The sequence below is a fragment of the Sturnus vulgaris genome, chromosome 3 (assembly GCF_052056855.1).
Source record: "Sturnus vulgaris isolate bStuVul1 chromosome 3, bStuVul1.hap1, whole genome shotgun sequence".
NCBI classification, from domain to species: Eukaryota; Metazoa; Chordata; class Aves; order Passeriformes; family Sturnidae; genus Sturnus; species Sturnus vulgaris.
Window position 1 is genome coordinate 61,519,807 of NC_142245.1, and position 23,281 is coordinate 61,543,087.

At 37.0% G+C, this 23,281-nt stretch overlaps 1 protein-coding gene across 6 annotated transcripts in view; it reads right to left on the minus strand.

The window, feature by feature from the left end:
* The window catches only part of L3MBTL3 (L3MBTL histone methyl-lysine binding protein 3), a 78,221-nt gene that overhangs the window by 17,368 nt on the left and 37,572 nt on the right, over positions 1-23,281 (minus strand). For all 6 annotated transcript variants that reach the window (XM_014874231.2, XM_088161825.1, XM_088161824.1 and 3 more), the window contains exons 11-16: positions 22,825-22,976; positions 14,005-14,081; positions 12,491-12,576; positions 10,280-10,390; positions 8,500-8,614; positions 5,271-5,373 (exon numbers count right to left, since the gene is read on the minus strand). In XM_014874231.2, the coding sequence (XP_014729717.2) occupies positions 5,271-5,373; positions 8,500-8,614; positions 10,280-10,390; positions 12,491-12,576; positions 14,005-14,081; positions 22,825-22,976 (644 nt within the window). The remainder of the gene's footprint in view (positions 1-5,270; positions 5,374-8,499; positions 8,615-10,279; positions 10,391-12,490; positions 12,577-14,004; positions 14,082-22,824; positions 22,977-23,281) is intronic.

The following is a 23,281-nucleotide window of genomic DNA, read 5'->3' on the forward strand; positions in this document are numbered from 1 at the left end:
GGTTAATCTCAGTTCTGCTATTGCTGCAGGGCAAAGCATGTAATTTTCTTTCGGCTTCCTAGGCTCACAGAGGTGTTTTGAGCAATGTTTCTGAGTAGTTAAAGGGCTGTCACAAGGAAACACTGAACACTACCAATGTGGTATTTAACTTCAGTTGTGTATTATTAAGCAAGCCTTACATCCCAAAGAAATCTGACAATATGATTGTCAGACTCCAACAGGTTTTCTGTTTACCAACACCACTAATAGTTTTAAATTAAAAAAAAAATCCGAACAAAAAATCCTAAGAAAAAGCCTAGAAATTCAGTCCTTTATTTTAACTTGCCTGCTCATACACTACCTTTCCCTTTAGTATTTTCTGGAAAAACTGAAGTTGAATGACAGTTTCAGTCAACAATAGTTATAATATATACAACACTTTGGAACACAAGCTTCAGATGCCTTTTTCTCTGTAATTAATCATCCAAGTTGCTGTATAATTTTATAAAAACTCCTTGATAGTCCTTTGATGTTACTGTTACTTGAGGCAACAAAAAGAACCCATGTGGTTTCCACTGTTAGCTTTGTTACAACAAAACACAGCATGAATGAACCTGTGTATGACTTTGGATCAATCAGTAAATCCTCCTGAATCTCAATGCCTCCAGCTTCCAGTTCAGTTTAACTTGTCTACTACAAAGAATGAAAAAAATTAATCTTGTTATTCCTACATAATAGAAGTATTCGATTTATATAGGACTGTAAGTTTTTAACACATCTCAAGGGCTCAGAAGTCTTGGTGTTTAGGTTATTTAGTATTAATAAGGATTTTTAACTCTTCTGTCACCTTAAACCGTGATTTCTGCTCCAGCTTAGGTTTTGCTTTAGCACACCATTTTGAAAACAGCAGAAGTTCAGAAGTTAGTTTCCAAAATGATCAGATGTCCTTGGCTTGGGGGTACCAAGGTCTGCCAGAGGCTCATGAAGAATGGCAGGAAGCAAGAGCAGCAGCAGGTACTCAATGTGAAACCTCTGCCACTCTTCTGGCAGGGCTGTACACCCCTCAGCACTGCTCCACAGCTTTGAAACCAGTCCAACACCAAGATCTCAGTTATCATCGGGGCTGCCTCAGTAAACAAACACTCACATTAATGCCACCTGACACACACACATCCCCACACACACGAGAGTAATCAGCCATCTCCAAATGCTGACAACAATTAGCTGTCTGCAGGGCACTACTGAAATGGCAGCAGACTGGCTGGCAATATGTGTGTCTGTGACAGTTTTCCAAGGAAAGGGAGCCACTGTTTCCAGAGTCCTGCATATGCTGAGTAAAAACTGAGCATTAAAATAAGTTTCTGTTTTTACTGAATCATGAAAGATGAAGAGAGAAAAAGGCAATGCAGTTTTCTGACCACAGGCCTGGGATTTTTAAGTCAACAGAGGCTTTATATAACCAGCCCTTTCCAGAACTGTCTGATGGAACAGAAGTGTTGAGCAGCATATCCCACCTGTGTTTATCTGGAACTGCTCTTCTATCACACTCAAGATCTATCTCTAGGTGCAGTTACAAACCTATCTCTTTTCTGTAGAGCTCAAAGATAGGAGGATAAAACTGGGCTGCTGATGACTGGCTGCTGATGGACCTTAGTCTTCTCCAGACATTTGAAGTTCCTCCTACCTCGTAGCAGTATGCAAATTTTCTGAAGCACAGAGTCCAGATGGAATACTCTCAGCTACACCTAATATCAGAAAGGAGCATAGGCCAGGATTCTCTCTTAAACTAAAGAAAAGTAAGGCAGCACTCTCTTAGGTCTAAGAACTTGCATACAAAGTACTTTTAAACACAGATTATTAGTCTTTATGAGCACTTGGAATATTTTGCAACCTGTATCAAGCCACAGACAGGTCTCCTGGTTGTACTTGTAGGAAATGTTACCAACACCAGCTCCTCAATGCCCTTCAGATGCAAGTTACTGCTGAGCACTGCCAAGGGATGAGGCTGTATGACAGATCCAGACTGGACTCATGGATAGATTAGACTGTCTACAGCAGCCTATGTCCAGGTGACCACATCAGCTGGTAGAAATATATGATTAACAAAAAACCTTCAGAGAAAAGATCCTGACAGCATCTGAGGGATGTGTTGGGTTTTTTTTTATTATTTTTGCTGATGGATTTTGTGATGTCTTCAGATTTTATGAAAACATTTTTAATTAGTCTCAAAACAAGCAATAAAACTATTCTCTTTCACAAATTACAGTGCATGTTTATCATCAAAGCATTCATTTTTAGGAGAAACCTGCTTCAACAATCTAAACCTGAATCAAGAGTACTTTAGAATGGATTTGGCTGGTGCCAATGACCTTACATAAAAGATAAAATAAAACTTGAGACTGGCATCAAAAGCCAGATGACAATTACTTCAGCAAACACTGAACAAAAAGATGTCTTACAACACAGCCTCTACCACAGCACTTCAGTTCACTTCAACTTACACAAAACGCATAGGCAGATTGAAGTTTCCAGCAAAAATCTTTACTGAAGAATTGACTCAAAACTCAAATTAACTACTTACAACTGACCTCTTTGCACTCCTGCTTGAACTTGAGAATTACTGCATGCATTAAACATCAGGGTATACAATTCACTATCATAAATATGCAGGTGATCTGCATAATGCTAACAATCTGTACATCAGGCTGTTTCAGCTGCGCTGCACATAACCCTGGATCAACTGTTGAGAGATACCAAGCCCTTAGTAACACCAACTTCTCCAAACAGTAAATGCTTTAGCACTGCTATATAATTAATCACCGAGGCTTTCATCTGATTCCTAAGGAACAAGCTCTCAAAATTATTTCAGAACTACTTAGCATTTTAAATTATCATCTTTTCCGCACACAGGCATTTATGTGTTGCACCTCATCACAAAAAACAAGATAAGCATGGTTAAATACATTTCAAGGTTGCCAAGATAAAAGAGCCATGGGAATGCTACCTGATGTGGAAAATTGCACAATTTTCAAAAGTTCTTTGTTAATTCAGGAAAAAAGTGGTTCTACAATGCTAGAATTTTTGTGGAGACCTGGACCCTCAAGTTTGTAGGCTCTAGATAAGAACACATCTCATTATTTTCCACAGAAACACTCAAGAACAAAACTAGAATATCATCAGAGGGCAAATCAACAGCTAGTGAATATATTTGCTATGAAACAGCAAATATCTGTTTTACGTTCAATAAAATCATCTTAGTTATATTTTTATGCCCTAGAACTATCAGTTAATGTGCAAATAATAGGACTGCTCAGACTACAGTAAAAAAAAGCACAATGAAATGTCATGAGTTTGTTTCTTTTCTTAATATTCAGGATGAGTAAGCATAACAACCTTTAAATAGCGTGGAAAATGCAGCTATAAAAGCAAAGGCTACACAAAGAAAATAGACATATAGCTCTTACTCATCCTTTCCACCTAAAACATGAGAACTTTTATCACCAATGTTTATTTAGAGAGAGCATAAACGAAAAACTTTTCAGGCAAATTTGCTTCCTTTTTTCTTTTTTTTATTTTAAGTTTTAACTTTGGGCTGAAACCCATGGTATGTCCACCTGATTCTAAGTAATTGAGATAGCACTTGTTAAGGAATTGGAATTTATTGCCTCTCAGATTAGATGCAATAATAAGTCATACAAGACTCAAGTCTATTAGAATATGAAATTCAATGGGTTTCAGATAAGCAGTCAGGAAGCTTTGTAGGCAAATCTAGTTTAGTTCACATTTGCAATGGACTAATGCTATGAATGCAGAAGGTTACAACACAGTAACAGATGATAAACTCTTAAGGACTGACTTGACTGTTTAAGGAGTTATCCTACTTGTTGAGTGAAATAAAGGCAAAGTAGAAAAGGAAAGGTAGAAACACAGGTAGGAAAGAAAAAAAGAAAGAAAAATAACATAGACAGAAAAAGACACAGTGGTGTGGCATATTGTCATGACAACTCTATCACAGTTCATACTACAAGTTTTGTCACTGGAGCTATCCTAGCTACGTCCCTTCCTGAGGATAAAGCCTGTCCTAGCACCAGGAGCTCCTCTGCTCCTAACAGCACAAACAATGCTTCTGCTGCAGACAGGGAAGAACTTGCAGCAGAAGGTGCCTTTTGCATATCAAAATGCAGCAATACAGTGAGTTTTGCTGGCCAGGTATCTTTGATAGGAATTAGCCAGGACCTTAACACGTGGTGATAAGCCAGCAAAACCTTGTAGCATAATTTGAGTCAACAGGACGTAATTCTCTCATCAAAAATATAAACAGATTGCAGAGCTCACTCTTGGATCAAGGTAGCTTGAAAAGATACTTTAAAAAATGTATAGATAAATAACCAAAGAGCAGTCCTCTAACCATATAAGAGAGCAGGAAGAACAAAGTGATATGACATTTGAGAATTCTATGACTGTGTAATGGAGAAATGAGAACTTTTGGAAGCTCTAATTTGCAAAAAGATGACGGGATGATATTAATGGTGCTTTATTATCAACTTAACATGCTATATTACTTGTACACCCCTTACTGAAACAGTCTGCATTCACCTCACACTGTAAATACTTATAAAATAATAACATTTCAACTTGGGAAATGTTTCCCATTTACTCAGCCATGGTCTCTCTGTCCCCTCCATTTCATTCTCCCATGCTAATATCAGCTACTCTCTAGGATGGGATGTCCATACTTCTGTATTATTCTTCAGAAGATGTTCAACAAATCATCTTTAGAAACACTAGATAGAAGCAGTAAGCAATCATTTGGGAATATGTCAATTGGAATTTCCTTTCTAGCATTGTTCCAAGCCAACAAGCAAATCCTTACCCTTATCAACCAAGCAGAATAAAAATCATCCAAGCCATAATAAAATCAGTGGCCTCACATTTCAAAAGGTTCAAAAGTTATTGCTTTATACATATCTGTCTGTAACATTTTGCAATCTGGACAGCAAACCGAAGAATCCTCAAAGGAACAAAATACAGAGTAATCGAATTTACCAATTGTGACAAAAAGAAATGTACAACAAATCTTATCTCAGCACACCCTGGTGAAATGAAGTTACAGATTGCTAATGTTTATTTCAGCATGCTCACCATGGTAACTGAAATAACTGCATATTTAGGTTTACAAGATTTCTTTTTTTTTTCCAGATTGGATCTGTTTTCTTATGAACAACAATTTCAAAGAACCATCTGCACACATCTCTCAATTGAAAGAATAAAATCAGTTTCACAGAACATACCTATGATGGCCAATATGTCTTGCTCTTTTAATGTGTCCAACTCCCTTACATCCTGCTGTTGGACACCCTCCATGCTCTAAAGCTTCCACCAATTCCAAGGGACCTGCATGCAAGGTGAAATTACAAATGAGAGTTTTAAAACTGATCTGATATTTTAAAGCTATATAAATATGCACGAATACCAGTGCACTTTAGTAACCATGAGGAAATAACTAAACAGAAATACTTTAATAATACATTCTCTAAAAGCATGATGGAGATTTAGACAACCTAATCCACGGGAGAAATAATTTTATTCTGTACGATTAAATCTCTACAACAGAACTACATCTATATAAAGAACACAAATCTTCAGGAGCTGCATGACATCAAATTTCTCTTCTGTCTACTTTTAGTTGGAACCTGGTTGTTTTGCAAGAGCACAGAAAAATAAGTTAGCTTATGCCTGTTCCTGAAGACTGGGATGTTTGTAATGTGTACTGTCCTTACATATATTTTAGCTGAAGTTTTCCAGTAAAAAAGATGTGAAAATGAAGACTGAAAATACTACTAAAAAGAACAATTTTTTACTTTTTCACTCTTTTTTTTACTTTTTCACTGCTCTGAATTTATGTGTCTATCTGATTTTCAACAACCTGTAAAAATGATGCCTGCAGTGGCATTAAAGGATGCATGGCAAAAGGAGTTTTGAAGCTCAAGCAAACACAATATACAACCCACAGTTCCACAGCAAGTGAGAGACAGCTGTGCTCCAGCACACGACACTGGGAACACCTGCTGTGCCTCTGCAAGTGTGCACTGTCCCTCTGCATCCCTCTCTAGTAACAGTTCTTCCTAAAAAGCACATGAACTTGTATCTCCCCCTACAGATAACAATACAGGCATGAAAAGGTCTTTAAATATTTTTCCAGATGAAAGATTTTTGCTCGTGGATGGATAATGAAAGGCAGAGAATTATTATGTATAATTAGAGCAGTCTAAAAGCTTTTCTTACCAAATGCTCCAGCTATGCAAATACTACAAAACTATTGCTACACTGAAGTCCAAAGTCTTCTATAGCCTTTAATGATCATAATGGATGAGAGAACAGGGAATTTCACCTTCTCTACCTTTATGCAGAAATTATGCTTATAATGTAGCAAGTAAGTGGACTCAGAGGAAGAGTTATCTGAATAGGGATGTTTCTGTAAAGAGAAGTCCTGCTTCACTGATGTTGTGATTTTGAAAAAATTAACTCATTCTAAGTGTTCTGTCTTCACTTAAAAAATTTGAACTCCTTAAAAATGTAATTTAAAAGAGCTACAACTGGTTGTCCCTGTTTATGTGAGAAGCTGCTGTTTGCATCACTGTGGAACAATCAACACCAATACTTGGCTCTTAATTCCCTACTGCTATCAGAAAAAGGTCATAATCTTTCACGATGACTTAATTACATCTGAAAACAGTATGAATACATGAATATTGGAAACTGCTCTAGACTAGTACTGCTAGTATTCACACAAAGTTTCTAATGTGAAAGACAGGGATCTGGACATCATTGTCATACTGACTGAGGCAGAAACTGTCTTGCAAAATATTTTCTTCCCTCCTCGTGAAACCCTTGCAGAAGTCTGGAAATGCCTTTTAACTTACCTGGAAGCAATAATAACATTTTTGCAATATTCTACATAGTAATAAAACAAAGTCATATTGTTGGATTAATATTTTATTCAGTATTTGCGTAGATTATTGCTTTTTTCCTGTTTAATAAATGGTCAACTTCTTTGCCTGTCATATAGTCCATCTTAGTTTTTGTAGCTTAACAGAAACTGATTTCTAGGATGAACAGTGCAGTGCCTCCTAAGCCACCACCTAGAGAAGATGACATGTTATATGTGATGGGCACCTGTACCTTGTTTCTTCTGATGCCTCCAAAAACAAGAATTTCCATATTTTATACTCCCACCTAGGCTAAGGTCTTTACAATCTTACATAATAGAAATGTTGCAAACTCATTCAGCTCTTCTGCCATATGATACAATTTTTATTTATGTGGCCACAGACTACTTTTCCCACTGGGCTGCTCGTTCAGCACATAGGACAGCACATCTCAGATTAAGAAGCAGATATGCAGCATCCTGTCTTCTCCTCATTATTCACTTTGTGCTTTGGCACTTATGGCACTCTATTCAGATTCTGAAGGAAGAATGATTAACTTCCTAACAGTCAGTCATCACTGTACTGCTGGAGTGCTCAGAAAACTAATGAATATACTCTGATCACACCCTGGATAGGAATCATTTCTTCTTGGCATTTAGAGACATTGAATTGAGGTACTGTCATTTTCAGGTAACACATTCACACTGTGTGTGACTTATCCCAGTTATTTTACATTGATTTTTTTTTTCTGAGTACTTGCCGTTGCTCAGCATTTCTTACTTTGCAAGCACAGTTGTTTCTGACCTTGTTACAGCTGTGAATACTCAGCACTTGTGCAAACCGTACCTCAGAGTCATTATATAAACCAATCTCAGAGAAGAGCACTCACTTAAAAACTCATCTGGTCAAAGTTTGGCTAAAGTGATTTCACTGCCATTATCCAGAAACACAGTGGCCTAGGCAGGGATATATATTTACCAAAAAGTCTCTTCTCCCTACAACCCCTCCCACTTCTTCAACAAGTAAAAAGAAATCCCCAGAGAAGACAAGCTGGTAAATCCAATGTTATTATTGGTACCATGCTTCTGTTAGATTTATTTTCAAAGTGGGCACCATTAATCCTTTTTTGCTCAGCTGAAGAAGAAAAGGAAGTTAGCTGTTTTTGAGGATTTGCCACAGCATTTGAAAGCAGTGCTTTCTCAGTGCACTCTGGACTCCTTTGAGCCAAAAAACATAGCATCCATCAAGAGAGATGTGAACAAAGGATCTTAAGAGTGATATCCTATCCCTACTGAGTGCCACAGCAGTTTCAGTGCTGGCTTTGAGAGGGCCAGGATTTTAAACAACAGATCTTTTACATTACTTCTGGTTTTGACTGTGGTTCTTGTATTTCCATTGCAGTAAGGGTCAATAAAGCCATCTACTAAAAAGTGATTAATTACTGACTGTTGATTGTGCACTAAATGTCACATTTGCAATTATTTTGCACGTCCTAGTGGCTTCTCTTCTTTGAATGGCACTGGCAGGGGAAAAAAATAGCACAGCACAAATGCCTTTTACCATCATTACATTACAGAGTGGTTTCCCTTACTGAGTGGGGGCTGAAGAGGATGTCCAGTTTTCGTACACCAGCCTGCAGGATGGATATCAGGGCTGTCAACATCAGTCCAATAATCATAAATACTATCCCAGCCATCAAAATGAACCTAAAAATACAAAAGAAAAATAGTGCATTTTGGATCAGGAAAATTCTCCATAAAATCAGTTTACCTGAGTATACTCTAGAAATGACATGTCCATTAGAGAAGTCACATTCAGAGAACAATTTAAGTTACATAGAAAATATATATACATTACATTCTGGACCCAGGCATACTGCCACTAAAGTAAAGAGTAAACAACCATATGTCATATGATTGTTTACTGTGTTATAGGCTCAAATCCCAGGAATAATTAGTTCTCACATTAGTTCTCACACTGACACTTAAATTTAAGCACGAATTTCTGCCTTTTCATCTCTCAAAAAAACAAACAGAAATCCAAATGTTTTCAAATCTCCTGTTTGAACTGGACTTAAGAACGGCAGAGCAGTAAGCCAAGGACTACAAAAGTGGAATTTATCTATAAAAAACAAAAAATCCCTCCATCATACAAGAAGCAATTTTACTAAAATCAGACTATACAGGATTGAAGAGTTGAAACTGAAGAGAAAGTGAAGCATTTAACTTCGCAGGACAGCACCAATATGGGTTATGCACCCACTTTTTCACATGAAAGCTAAATATCTTCAAATCTTGCATGACCTCTGTACCAGTAAATTCCTGAGATCTCTCATGTGCACATGTGTGGATGCAGGTATACATAGAGACATACAAACAGAGCTCTTTCAACATACACTACAGAGACAAATCACTGCCCTAGAAGCACAATGACAAATCCTGTCATTTAATACATTAGACTGGAGAGAGAGATTTTTTTTGTTTGTTTGTTTTGTTTTGTTTTTGTTTTGGGATAGGGTTTTTTTGTTTCCTTCTCTTTTATTATTTTTGCATATCCAACTTAAGGCTGAAAATGTGCAGGTGTGAAGACACTAGTTCTGATGGTTTCCTACCAGCAGTTAATTCAGATGATTCAAAATTAAATGTCACCTGCATCTCCTACTTGAAATAACAGGTATGCCTAATAAATCTATACAAACTTCAAACACACAGATCCTTCATTTCGAATTGGATAGCTAATATGTGTTAGCCCCTCTAACACTTAAGGGCTTCAGAGTGGAAACGGGTTTTGTGCAATGAAAGAAAATTAATTCAAGTACACAACTTTTGCAAAATACATTCAAAATACGTTAATTTAGCTTAATCCAATCCAAAGCCCATAATTAACAGAAATTTCAGAATTGTAGAAATCACTGATAAAGAACAAGAGATTAGGGCTCTTTCATATCTGTCATATATCTCTTTCTTCCCCTTGGAAACTTACAGAGACAGATTCAATTAACCTAGACCAAATATTTTATGGTCCCTAATACAAATACCAAAGCAGCCCTTTGACACTCGATATTAAATAATCACATTTCTTGATAGAATAGACAATTGTCTCCTATCAACAATTCTCAAAGCAATTTTCCAACAGGTTCAACTCTGCTTTCTGACTACCCATCTCAGCACAAGTAAGAGGACAATGAAACAATCCGTTCCAAAGGAATTATGCATATATCAATTAGTGAAAAGCAAGAGCAAAAGCTTAGCAGAACAGAACAATACCATCCACTTCTTTCCATGGTTAATTTTACAACTACAGGATTTTGGTTTTACAAAGTCCTCATAATTTACTTAAGCAGGATAGTACAATAAGACAGAGAAACTTACTTTTATTCTATAGTCATCAGTATCTACAATAGTTGCTACTCTGATAAATACTGGATTTCTCTTGTCAACCACTTCAAGTTTCATGTTTTTCTGAAAGCCATGAGAAGGTTTCTAGAAAAGAAGAACAATACTATGTGAAACAACAAAACCTCCAAATCTGATGCAGCTTTCAAATGCATATAATCCACCTGCATATAATCTGCCCTCCCTCTAATAGGGAGTTAAAAAACATAATTCAAACTAGTGTTATCAATATTGTGAAAAAAGCCAACTACTTTGGGATTCCAGGTTCTACTGGTGTTGACTGGATTCAAGCCATCCAAGCATGAAAATGGATATCTTAGTTTGAATCAGTTTTTTTCCTAAATTCACTAGAAAAATTTTCCTAAAGATTTTGGCCAACAGTTTCATAGCAGTATTTAATAAAGCATTACACACCAGCTGCCTCATATGTCTATGAAATTATGTCTATGAATACATCTACAGGAAACATATTTGTACTTTCTGGTATGTATTTTTGTTTCATGAATCAAATCCTTTTTCAGTCTCCTACTGAATACATAACTAATCCACAGCATAATAGTAACAAAGGGGACCAAATGCTTGGGTTTGTAATACTATTTTGACAAAATTAGTGTCTTTGGTAGGAGTATCAGATTTTGTGTTTGTCATCTGCAGTTATGAAAACTACAGCAAAATTATTTCCATTTTAAAGGAACATATTCACAAGACAAGTTATGAGGTTTATTCTAATTTCTCAGGAAAATAATGTACCAGTCCCTCTAGTACTTCCCAGAGTATTGGTGTTTTTTCCTTCAGCTGCAGCTTAGGAACTCAATTTTCTCCCATAATATCACACAAAACACTGCTGCTTTCTCAGATATAACCAAATAGCTTCCACTACTAATCCTTGCTCAGGGTAATTGTGCTGAAAATGTAAGATTGAGAAACATTACTATGACAGACATACCTTGGGGTGATAAACTGCAGGTCATTAATAACCTCTGGTAATCTACTGACCCCAGTTTATAAACAACACATTTTGCCTTTTGTTAATCCAGCTCTTAGCAAAATTGAGAATTAATGTCCCTAATTTGAAAAGCGGAGGCAAACATGCTTCAGTGTGCTGAGAGACAAGGGCTGGGAGCTACCAGCCACCCACTGCTGGCTCCCAGCTGCAATCCAAGATGATTAGAGGGATGGAGCACCTCTCCTGTGAGGAAAGCCTGAGAGAATTGGGTTTTTTCAGCCTGGAAAAGAGGGGTGATCTAATTACAGCCTTCCACGACCTGAAGGGAGCCTACAAGAAAGATGGAGAGGGGCCTTTTTACAAGGGCATGTAGTGATAGGGGAAATTATTTCAAACTAAAAGAGAGTAGGTCTAGATCAGATATTAGGAAATAATACTTTTCTGTGAGGATGATGGGGCACTTGAACAGTTTGCCTAGAACTGTGCATGTCCAACCCCTTGAAGTGTTCGAGGTCAGGCTGGATGGAGCTCTGAGCAACCTGGTGTTCCTATCCATGGCAGGGGGATTGGAACCAGATGGTATTTAAGGTCCTTTCCAGCTCAAGTCATTGTGTGATTCCTTTCTGCAGCAATGACCATCACTGAAATCTTAAGAGCTCACAAAGATGGATCACTGAAAGAAACTAGCAAGTACAAAGATAAAACAAAAGGATGTTGCCCACAAACACCATAGTTAAGCTGGGGAGCTGCCTGTGGATGCTGCCCACATGCCCTTGTTGCAAGCTTGCAGAAGAAAAAGTCTGCTAAAGGGCATTGAAAACCAGCACAAGACAATGGACTAGATGGACAAGCAGACTAACCTCTTACATTCATTTTTACAGTGTATCTATTACACCATATAAAAGGTACAGAAATACAAATCTTCAAAATATATTATCATGACTTAGTAGCTATGTCATTATTTGTAATAAGTAGGCAGTAATTTTCCATAGCAAATTACACTCATTAGTAATACATTTGTAGCATTTAATCCCATTTATAATAATTAAAATAATACAGTAATAGTTATTTATAATAATCTGATTTCTAACAGTGAACTGAAAACTTGCATAAAAATAAACCACCTATTATGCAACTAATTAATTGGATACATTTGGAAACATAGGAACACTACATACGTATTATCTTCTTAAATGAATTAACCACTTAGAAGCATGAAAGAAATTTAAGCATTTTCTCACCACTTTAAAAGCCCTTGCAGGTGCAGGTAATGAACTGGTTTCTTCCAAATACTTTTCCCAAGAAAAATGTTTAGCGTGTGGATAATCTGGCACAGAGGAAATATGAGCAGAATTAAACACAGCAGTGCAAAAAAAAAAGAAGTTAATACCTAATTTACAGAGTGACTAGCATTTTTAAAATACTGTTTTGATTTACAGATTGGACTTATAAAATAATTGCAATAAAGGCTCATCTAAACAGTCTCTGATAAATTCATTATACAGGTTAAAAGTGTCAACAACCCTCTCATACACACTACTGAGTAGCTATTGTACACAATTGCTTTGGATATGAGAATATTATGTGATTCTCTCTGCAATATAAATAATGTGGACTGGAAAAATCTGTCTACTTAACTGAGGAAATTAATTCAAGTAAAAAACAGTCATTCACTGGTAAAAAAGCTAATCAGTGATAACTTTATACCACAGCTGAGCACACCTGACTACTAATTACTCTTTTACTGAGCAATTTTTAATTAAATTTCTAACAAAATATCCTGGACATTTATGAATAATCTACAGACATCATCAAAGAAGATCCTGCTTTTCTCAGAAAATGTCATGTTAATAACCACTTTAGGGAAGAAATACAAAGACAGCTTGGTTGCTAAGAAAAGGCAGTGCCTTTCCTTCACCTTTACTCTGCACCAGAAGTTTAACTTGAAGTTTCAACATTAGTATTCATAAGCTAGAAAAGAACAAAACCAATTCTAATTTGTTTTACAAGGGATTCACTGAATAATAGGCTGCAATTAACCTCCTGACAGACAGATTGCTTATGACTTTTCAAGATTGCTGGCTATTAAAATTTCTGTCAAAGTCAGTTTTAACCAATTAAAACTTTCCATGATCTCAGATCCCAGATGCCAGTTTCTGCAACAGGGCATTTAGGTCATCAGCCATACACAGCAGTCCTGAAAAACAGTCTCAAGTTTCACACTAATGAGTACACTTCCTTCCTTCTTTACCATCTCTCTCATAGCATTTTCCTTCATTCAAAGACCCCTTACAAGTTTGATTCCTTGATCATGTAAGGTAATTTTCTCATCAATCCATTGCCTTGGACACTCAGTTCACATGAAGATGCAATGATCTTAAGCAATGATCTCATGCACCTAGAATTTGCTTTATCAGCATTTTCAGAATGTGAGTCTTACAGTACTTGTCTGCCATTCAGCCAAAAATACAAACTTGTTCTGATTTCAAGGGAGATCTTTTGTGAGTAGATGTCTCTTTACTAAATCAGTATATATTTGCATACTTAATACCTAACATCTATTATACATCTATTTTCAATATATTAAGTCCTGTAAAAAAACCTTACAACTGTGAAAATATCAATTCCTGATTACAGAAAGAAAAAAATTCAGGAGAGGTAACAGAAATCTTATTGTGAACTTATTATTGTATTTTAATGATGCTAGCTGACTACAACCACCTTAAATCTTTCAGACATGTAACAAGATACAAACCTGGTGGGGTGATAAGAGTTCTTTTATGTTCTTTACACCATCCAACAGGATGAATATGTGGGCTAGCTGCCTCACACCTGGAGGAAGGAGAGAAAAAAAGGGCCTGAAACTGCAGCTCTTCAGACATCCTACTATGCTTACAAACCAAGACCTACAAGAGAGACAAATTCCAAACAACCCACAACACCTTCAACTTAAACTGCAAATATAACCTGAAGACATGAACATGTCTAACACAGACTTGTTACCACCTATACAAGCATAAGGCTTTATTTACAGTTTTGCTGGAAGATCAAGAAAATCAAGTCCTTTAAATTAGTGGTAGATCTCTTTTGAGAAGCTATGATTGCTGGATCTGAAAAATTTACAAGCAGAGACTCTTGGTAGAATCATGTTGGCTAGTTGCAAGAACATCATAATCCCATCAAAAACAGATGGAGTCTTGCAATGCCAAGAACAAAATTTGAAACCAAAAGCTTAAAGATCTTGGTTAATATGGTCCAGGTTGCACCTAGAGGCAGAGGAGAAAATCATTATAACTGCAACGCACTGCTAATAGCAAGCAAAAATTCAAAACTTGATTCTGAGTGGCTTAAATGGAGCTATAAACACGTTACTCTAACCCAGCAGCACATAAGTAAAGTAAGTCTGAGAAAAACTCTAAAAAAACAAAACCAAAAAACAACAAACAAACAAAAAACAAACCAAAACAAAAAAATAACTAAACAAGTATTTTAGGCCCCAAATTGCATGAAAGAATTAGTGGTCCAAGACTGCAAACTGCTCTTAAAAAACAGATCAAAGGGTTTACAACTTCCCATATTTTCTGTCAAGTGCATCTTATTTTGCACTACTGCTGTTGCCTACGGCATGCCACAAGAGCCACAGAAGACTAACAGAGGCAGGGTGAGATACATGTGCTGGCATCTGTCTGTGATGAGGTCACTCTCACTGTGCTCACTGGGTCAGTTACTTTGTGCACAGAACAAAGCAGAAGTGAGTGCTGGCTGTCAAGTCCTCTTACAAAAACAAACAAAGGAGACACACTGTAAAAAAACTGATCTAAAAGCAGACAAGAGAAAACCTGTTTAATCCTTCTATAATATTAATATTGAATTATTATATATACAATTATATATCCTTATTACATATTAGGATATTATTTCATAACATAACACATTTTGCACAATAAATCACAGTGTATATAATATATAATGTATATACTATAGTTATTATATTAGTACTCAATATTATTAGTAAAGGCAAAAAGTAAGACTGATCTACAGGAAAAGTAAAAAGCTGTCAGGCTCTGCTGTGAAACATGCACCATCCCTATGTCTGCATTGATAACTACTGATGGTTTTTGAGTTGACTGGACGATGGACAGCACTTTTTAAAATGAAATACATTGTATTTATGTAGCCAGGATGGTTAAGAAACATGCTGCTGACACAAAAGGCCAGCATCACTCTGCATGGCACTGCACCACATCATGCAAACACACTGTTTGCCTCTATTTAGCTGAAAACTCATCTAGTATAACCATGTAACACCCATGTAGATCTGCCCTTAAGGACGTCACTTCTCTTAGGAGCCTGCCCCACTTAATTTCTTCTTTAGTAAGATAAATTCAGTATCACAGTGCACTACCTCTCTCCTCCACTATTTCCCATCCCTAAATGTGTTTCTGTAGGTGACATTAAATATTTCCAGCTATGCCCTCGTCGCTTCTGGAGAGCCCCACCAGCATTTCCATCTCTCCAGTGGCCATGAGCTCAGTGTCCCACCCACTCCAAGGACCCAGCAAGTGAAGCCTGAGTGGAAGTAGCTAAGGCCTTCATTCCCAGTTCCCCAGGGACAGATCAAGAAACCAACCTTAAGCAGCCAAGCAATAGTCCAGATTCAAACACCGTGTTTTCCAAACAGTTCTCAAAATACTTAATGAGAAGACAAGCAGAGAGCAACTATGCATGAAGACACTTCATACAATAATCACTGAGCAAAATACCAAACCACTCGTGATCCAGTTTCTATTAAATCCCTCTTTGAAGTCAATGTCTCCATCATTAGGCTTGAGAATAATAGGTATTCTCTCCACTTTCCCTCAACCTGAGTTACTAATGTAAAATACCCAGCAGTGTGGGGCTGCTCTCTCTGAGTGTTATAAAAGAATCGTTATCTGTATCTACCCAGAAAGTATTAGCATGCTGGAAGTTCAAATAAATGAATCCCTTTAATTAGCAATATTAATTTAAATACTTTTAAAATATCACAGGCTGATAATGTGCAATATCTAAAAGGGCGCAATGAACTGTGCATGAGAGAAGAAACTAAAGGTAAATTATGCAGGCACTCCACAGTCTTAAGATTCAAAATGCCAGGTCTACAGATCTGGAACACAAACATACTTTAGGGATTGCAAAGGGAAACACAGCACAGAAAAGATTGCGGACTGGACCCTGTGCACACATTGCAGTTTTGAACCTTCACTGCATTAAAGAAAAATGAAGGAGCACATCATACTTGAAATACATGGAATAACTTTTTTTTTTTAAGAAGATTTTTTTTAAGAATAACACTTTCTTTTTTTTTTTTTTTTTTTTTTTAAATCTGAGAAGTATTTTACATGATGCCTAAAACTCAGTATGGATAAACTTCAACAACAGAAATGCAGGCTGGGTGCCTCAGAACATTGTCTCACAACAAGCACTCCTCTAGCCTTCTACCTAAACAGAGTGAAGCACTAATGATGAAAAATACTGGCCAACATAATATCATTATCTTCTGGCTATATATATATGAAACAGTTCTGCTAGTATTTCTTTGTCACAATGCCAATCAGATAATTCCCAGCAGATAAATCCTACCTTACACAGACTCTTTAATGGCTCTGGCAATAGCCAAGGATTCAATTCAGTTCACGAACACCAACCTTCTGGCCTTCTACAATATATAAAGCTATACTGTATGTACTTAATATTTATAGTATTACACCAGATATTCTCTAAATTGCTGAAGTTGCCATCAATAAAAGAAAGCAAAGGAAGCAAGAGGCCCTTTGTGATAATTTAGCACTGTTAAAAGTCAGTACCTGACTCCTAGAAATGTTTTGCCCCCCAAAAATAAGAAAACGACAGTGAGCGCTTCATGGTTCCTCTGGCCTCTTCTTTTCTCTTTACAGTAACTGAAGAGAAGCTAACAAGAACATGGGCAGCACTCCTCTCTTCGATCCCCTCATACTGGGAGTTTTACATCTATGAGGTATACTTCTGCACTGAAAAGACATATCCTCTTGCTTCCTAAAAATGTTTTGAAATAAAGTTCACAAATTGTTTTCAAAACTCTCCCAAGTTAAGTTTGGCAACAAGTCCCATGCTCAGTATCGCTATTGTATTATCAGTATTATACTTAAAATAATCAAGCAGATGTATAAAAACACTTACTAGGACAAACCTTCTAAATGCATTTGGTTTAGTTTGATTTCTCAAGCATAGTCTGAACATACATTTTAATAAAACTCTGAAAAGTGAATGCCACTGCACACACTTCCTGCTTTGAAAATTCAAGAAGAATCGAATGACCAAGAAATGTTGCAATGAAAGATACATTCCTGGAAGATGCTCTGACATTATAGTGAGCATGGAACACAAAGCAACCTGTGATTAAACAGCATTGCAAAATAGCACGATGAAACATCTATAAACTTTTATTTACTTTAAAAGAAAAACCCAGTCATTACAGTAAGCCTATAAGCAGCTTCTGCAACCACAGTGGACTCACGAAAAAGTCCTGAAAAAGGAAAAAGAAAAATCCCTGTTCCAGCAATATCAGATCACACAGTCCATCCTCACCTACTGATTTCACACAGCCTTTTAGTTTCTAAAAGTTCATTTAACAATAGAAAGTAGAGATCAGTAAAAGTCACACACAATTTAAAGTAAAACTATTATGCTTTAACGTGTGTTATTTAATGGACATACATCTAGTTTGGAAAAACAACAATAGGCTATGGGACTAAGCCCAAGAGTTGTCAACTGGAATGTTAATGGCTATGCTGACCTTTCACAATCAATTTGCCACATCCCACAGCTTTTTATCTCCTTTGTTCCAAAACAGAAGGCAGATCACCCAGCTCACACGCTTCATAAAACACGATGAGCCATGAATTGTGAGGATGCTTGCTAGACCAAAAAAGGTTGTGAACACTAGCAAGAGCTGAAGGATTTTGCACCTCCAAACCTACCCACGCCTGGATCACAGCAGAGCACCAACACCACCTTCTGCCAAGCAGTAGAGATGTGACAAATGCATGCTCGACTAATAAAACAAGATTACAAGGTCCACACAATTCGTGTCACTTGTGAACCATTCTCTCTGTTGTGTGAGAACACGCACAAAGAAAAAGAAATCTAATATCCATACTGGAAACTAAAGCTAGTCCAGAAAGCTGGAGTGGAGCCAAAAGCAGCAGAGTGCACCAGCTGAACCTTTAAGAGAGCCACGCATACGGACAGAACAAGTGACAGCTTGCTGAGTTATGGACATCTTAACTACAGAAAAAAAACCTCAAAGTAGGGAAGAGCTACATTATATAAATGGCCAGGAAATAGTTCTGCAACAAGGAAAACCGAGGGCAGCTGACAACATGATTCCCTGGTGTGTGCACCACTTTTTGTGAAAGGAACACGTGTAAGGTTCAACAGTCCTTAACTCACGGCAGGAGGGCACATCCCAGTGGGAGACTCACACGTGGAAGACAACTTAATATTCTTCCACTGATCACTTTCACCTGTCCTGCTAATTTTTCCCAAAAATCTGTTTCACATATATAGCGCATCCTAACTAGATCAAAAGAGATGGATGATAATGCTTGCTGCTGAAAAAGTTCATACTCAATTATTTCAGGAAAATACTTTCTTAAATAGGTCTCCACCTGCAGCTCTGGAAAGATTTTTAAATTATATAGTCACCACTGTCTTTACAATAAGTGTATGTGTTATAATAATTTTCTGTTTTGAAATGATTTCTGATTTTCCCTTTTGGGAAACAAACCTTTTGATATTTTGATATTCACTTTAATAAGCGTATATACAGTCTGTAACAAAAATGTTATCTATCAAAAATCATTCATACACACATGCTCCATACACCCATAAATAATAATGTGCTCTCAAGAATGCCACTTATACAAGTTCTTGATTGTGACATGTCAGTCATCCAACAGAGCAAAAAAAGCCAGGAAAAATATACAAACTATCCTGCAGCCCCATCTAGTGCATAATTGAGAATACTTCATCATTGACAAGTATAAAGCTGGTATAATTTTAGGTCAGGGCTTCTCAAAACATAATTCAGGAGGTTATGGCATGCATCCAGAGGTGGCATACCATTACCATAAAATATTACCAGATTTTCTATTTAAATTCTGATAAGAAAGCTATGTGGTGATTCACATGAAATTTAGGTTCAGTTAATGGTTCATTATCCATTTAAATAGTTAAAAGCATGCACTGTGACTCAAGATTCTTTAAGATTGTTTTATCTTCTTTTTGAGATAATATAACCTCTCCAAAAAGACGGTTCCTTTCAAAGAGAGAGAGGAGTAAAGTTAATTATCTCTAAAATGAAACAAGCAAGAGTGCAACTTTTAAGGACTTGTCTGCTAGGAAAGTAGTAAATACTGATAGAGAACAAGACTGGCCTCTTACTTAGTCTCACAAAGAAGTCCAGTCTGTTCCAAAAGTAATACAGACCAAAAAATGGTTCCAAAAATCAAAAGCTATTTCACAGGAGGCTTCAGAAGTAATTTTTCTATGCAAGACAAACGGAACAGAGCAGTGAGCGACACATGGGCCATGGTATTTTGACACACTCCTGGTAAGCTGATCCCAAAAGCTGCCTGTACGACCTTCTCTGCAGGGGAAGTTCAGACCAAGCCAAGGATGAGTGAGGGCACCCAGAGCCCTCTGATGCAGCAAGTCTGGGATGCAGTATGTCTAGCACAGCCACTGCACCACTTCTCCTGTGGGCAAACAGGCACAGCTTCACCTCTTTCATGAGCTCTGGCTGTGTTTCCATTCGGTCACAAAAAAATTAGGATGATGAGGCAACATGGACCTGTGTGTAAGCAAAACTGATGTAAGGGAATGGAGGAATATAGGATGGGCTAGTAGTTAATTCATAGTTCTGACAGGCTGAAAGATTCCCAACACTACTTCCAGGTTCAGACAACAGTAGGAAAATTGAGAAGTTCCACTGAACGAGAATGCCTTCAGCTTTCAAAGCCGTATTATGTTTCATCAAAAGAGATGGAACAGATGGAAAGGACCTGAAGGCTTATGCTGTATAGGTCAAAATTCACCGCCTGTAAGTAAAATCTTGAATTTGACAATTTTGTTCACTTTTGTTCCATCTAAAAGCCACTATCAAAGGAAAATGTAATAGGATTTATAATACACTGAAAGTAGCATGACCACGCATTAAAGAGCTGCTGTAACGACTAATTCTAACCAGGGTACTTACTTTCAACCAAAAATGTATTTTCTAATGCTCAGAAAGAAAGCAAAGAAGAGTATCTTCAGGCTGAAAGCCTGGAGCCTAAAAACCCTTAGGTGATGATAATGGATTTCTGTTGCTTGAAGTCAGTAATATCAGTCAACTCTCTTTTAGGTATCCAAAAATAGAAAGGGCTTTTTTAACCTCAGTGAGAAAGTTCAGCCAACTCCAAATAAAACACAAAAGGTATACAGAGAAAAGAGGTACTTGTTTGAAAATAACCAATATACACAAAATAAGTCATTTCACTTTCATTATAATTCTGAGATTGAAACTTACATGCAGTCACAAGGAAACTGAGAGGTTCAGTTCTGGGTAATCTCAAAAATTATTTTTTTTTTAGTTAGAGACAGCAGTTGGTAGACATGAAATTTATGCACCTAAGATATTTTAAGGCCCTTACAAACCTGATATCTAAAATTAAAAATGTAAGTGGGATGCATTCAGGTTACATTTTCAGGCTCTCTTTTGGTCAGATACTCCACTGCTATTTTCATTTGCCACTCTTTACTCCCAGTTTCTTTACTTGTCTCTCTGTTCACTATTCTCAGTGCAATGCTGAGAGGTAGGCCACATCACTCAGAATTTAATTTCCATGTACAGTACTCCCAGGAGCATCTTCTTGCTGCTTCCAGAAAGGTATTTCACAATTTCACCAAAAGAACAAAACCTAAGCTTGACTTCAGTGTAAACACAGTTCCAATGATTTCTCAAAACCTACAGGAAAACCTATAAAGCTTTCAATTTCAAATTTTCTTCATCCTTTAGGAGGGTTTTATGTCATGTATTCTACATACAAAATTCAGAAAACCCACTTCAGGATACTATAACTAACACTATAAATGTAAAGCTTGGTTATGTACTTGAAAACTGCTTGCCCCTCCTCTGAAAAGATCAGTGGACATAATTCCTGTTGACATTGGAATATTAACAAGTCTGAAATTGAGTATATGTCTGCTATATAGAATGCAGTATTTTAGAAAGTTACCCATGCTACCTCTGAACAAACTACAGGTTATATTGCACTGCGTTTTCCCTAAAATCTTTGCCTAACTGCCGTTTTAATTATTAATTAACATCATAGCTATTATTAATGAACATTCAAAAACTAAGGTATTCAGAGTAACTTCTCCCAGTCCTCAGTTTCCTGATGCTTTGTAGAGAAAATGCATTGTTTGTGTTACTTCTTCATGGAGATAATTGCTAACCTTTCTGGTTTTTGACTCCTATGGTCTATTGTCTTGTTATTCAGCTCTTCACTTAACGGGCTGTTCACTACTGCTTCAATAATACAGTTTTACTTCAGCTTATTTGTCACGTTGGACACAATTATTATTTCAAGAGATAGACTTACAAAGTTTTGAAGCCATTTTTATAGTCCTGTGACATTCTCATTGATGTAATGCCAAAGTAGTCATCAAATACAGATGAAGAAAATTTTCTTCGTTTATTTTTATAGGCTCAGCTATACAATTAAGTTGCCACTGCAGAACCCTGGCCATAAAGGTGATCCATAACAATGTTCTGCAGTAACTAACTCTCCAAAGACTGTAAGGTAAACTACATTGCTCTAAATGATCTATCAAATGAAGATCCAACTGCAAATACAAACTGCACTGTAACAGCCTAAATCTCCTCCTTTAGGCTCCTAGTACATCCTGCTCCATCCACTGACTTTCCTATAGATACACACAGCCCCTCCACCATACAGCATGCAGAAAGAAAGGTCATCTCTAACACAAGTCAGGACAGCAGGATCTCAGTTTCCACTGGAATGTAGAATACAGAGGACTAAAACCAGGTTTTGCCACTATCCTGATGCTTTGTAGAACATGACTACAGTTTGGTTTCAACATAAGTGGATCAAGAACCTTATTAATCATGCAGCCTTTCCTTCAATTTACAATTATAAGTAAAACTAATTCCAAGTACACTTAGTCTCATTATCATGGTGTATATTCTGCACTGGAGAGATCAACCTCAGAGATAATATGCAATGGAAATCAATCCACAACTCCACATACAGCAGCACACATGAACACTTATTCTAGCACAACCTCAGCATTTTTTATGTGCAACTTGACATGGGAATATTAATTCCTCCAGTCTGCCACTGAGACCTACTTTGGTGGCCATGCTTAAAAATCTGGCAGAAGTTGGTTTGGTAACTGTATCACCAGTCTGGAAAGTATCACAGGAAACAGCGCTTAAAGCGAACACATTTCTGATACATCTCACTAGGATACAAAACAAAAAACATCATACCAGTAGTCATAACTCTCGTCCCAGTTGTCAAAATGAACCAGAAAACGATTGTCCACCATGTCTGTTACCGTGGCAACACAAATGAAAGTCGGGTTCTTCTTGTCTACAGCTTCCAGCTTCATCCCCACTCGAAATCCCGACGGAATCACTGTCTACATAGAGGAAGACATTTAACTGAAGATAAATACTATAAATCCAGAAATCTCCCCATCGTCCACAATCAATATATTCATGTCATTTCCAAGTTTCCCAATTAACTGTCCCAACAGAGTGGCAGCAGCCTAATTAGCTGACATGAGAGATGCTCAAACACCGAGACTTGTGGTTTATGAAAGAAAAAATGTCCTAAACATGCTGCTAAAATTAAATATGTTAGTTTTAGCTGTCTTAGATACTCTCTCTGAAAGGCCATTCTTGTTCCACAAGATTATGGTGCAAGACACAGTACGAATAACAA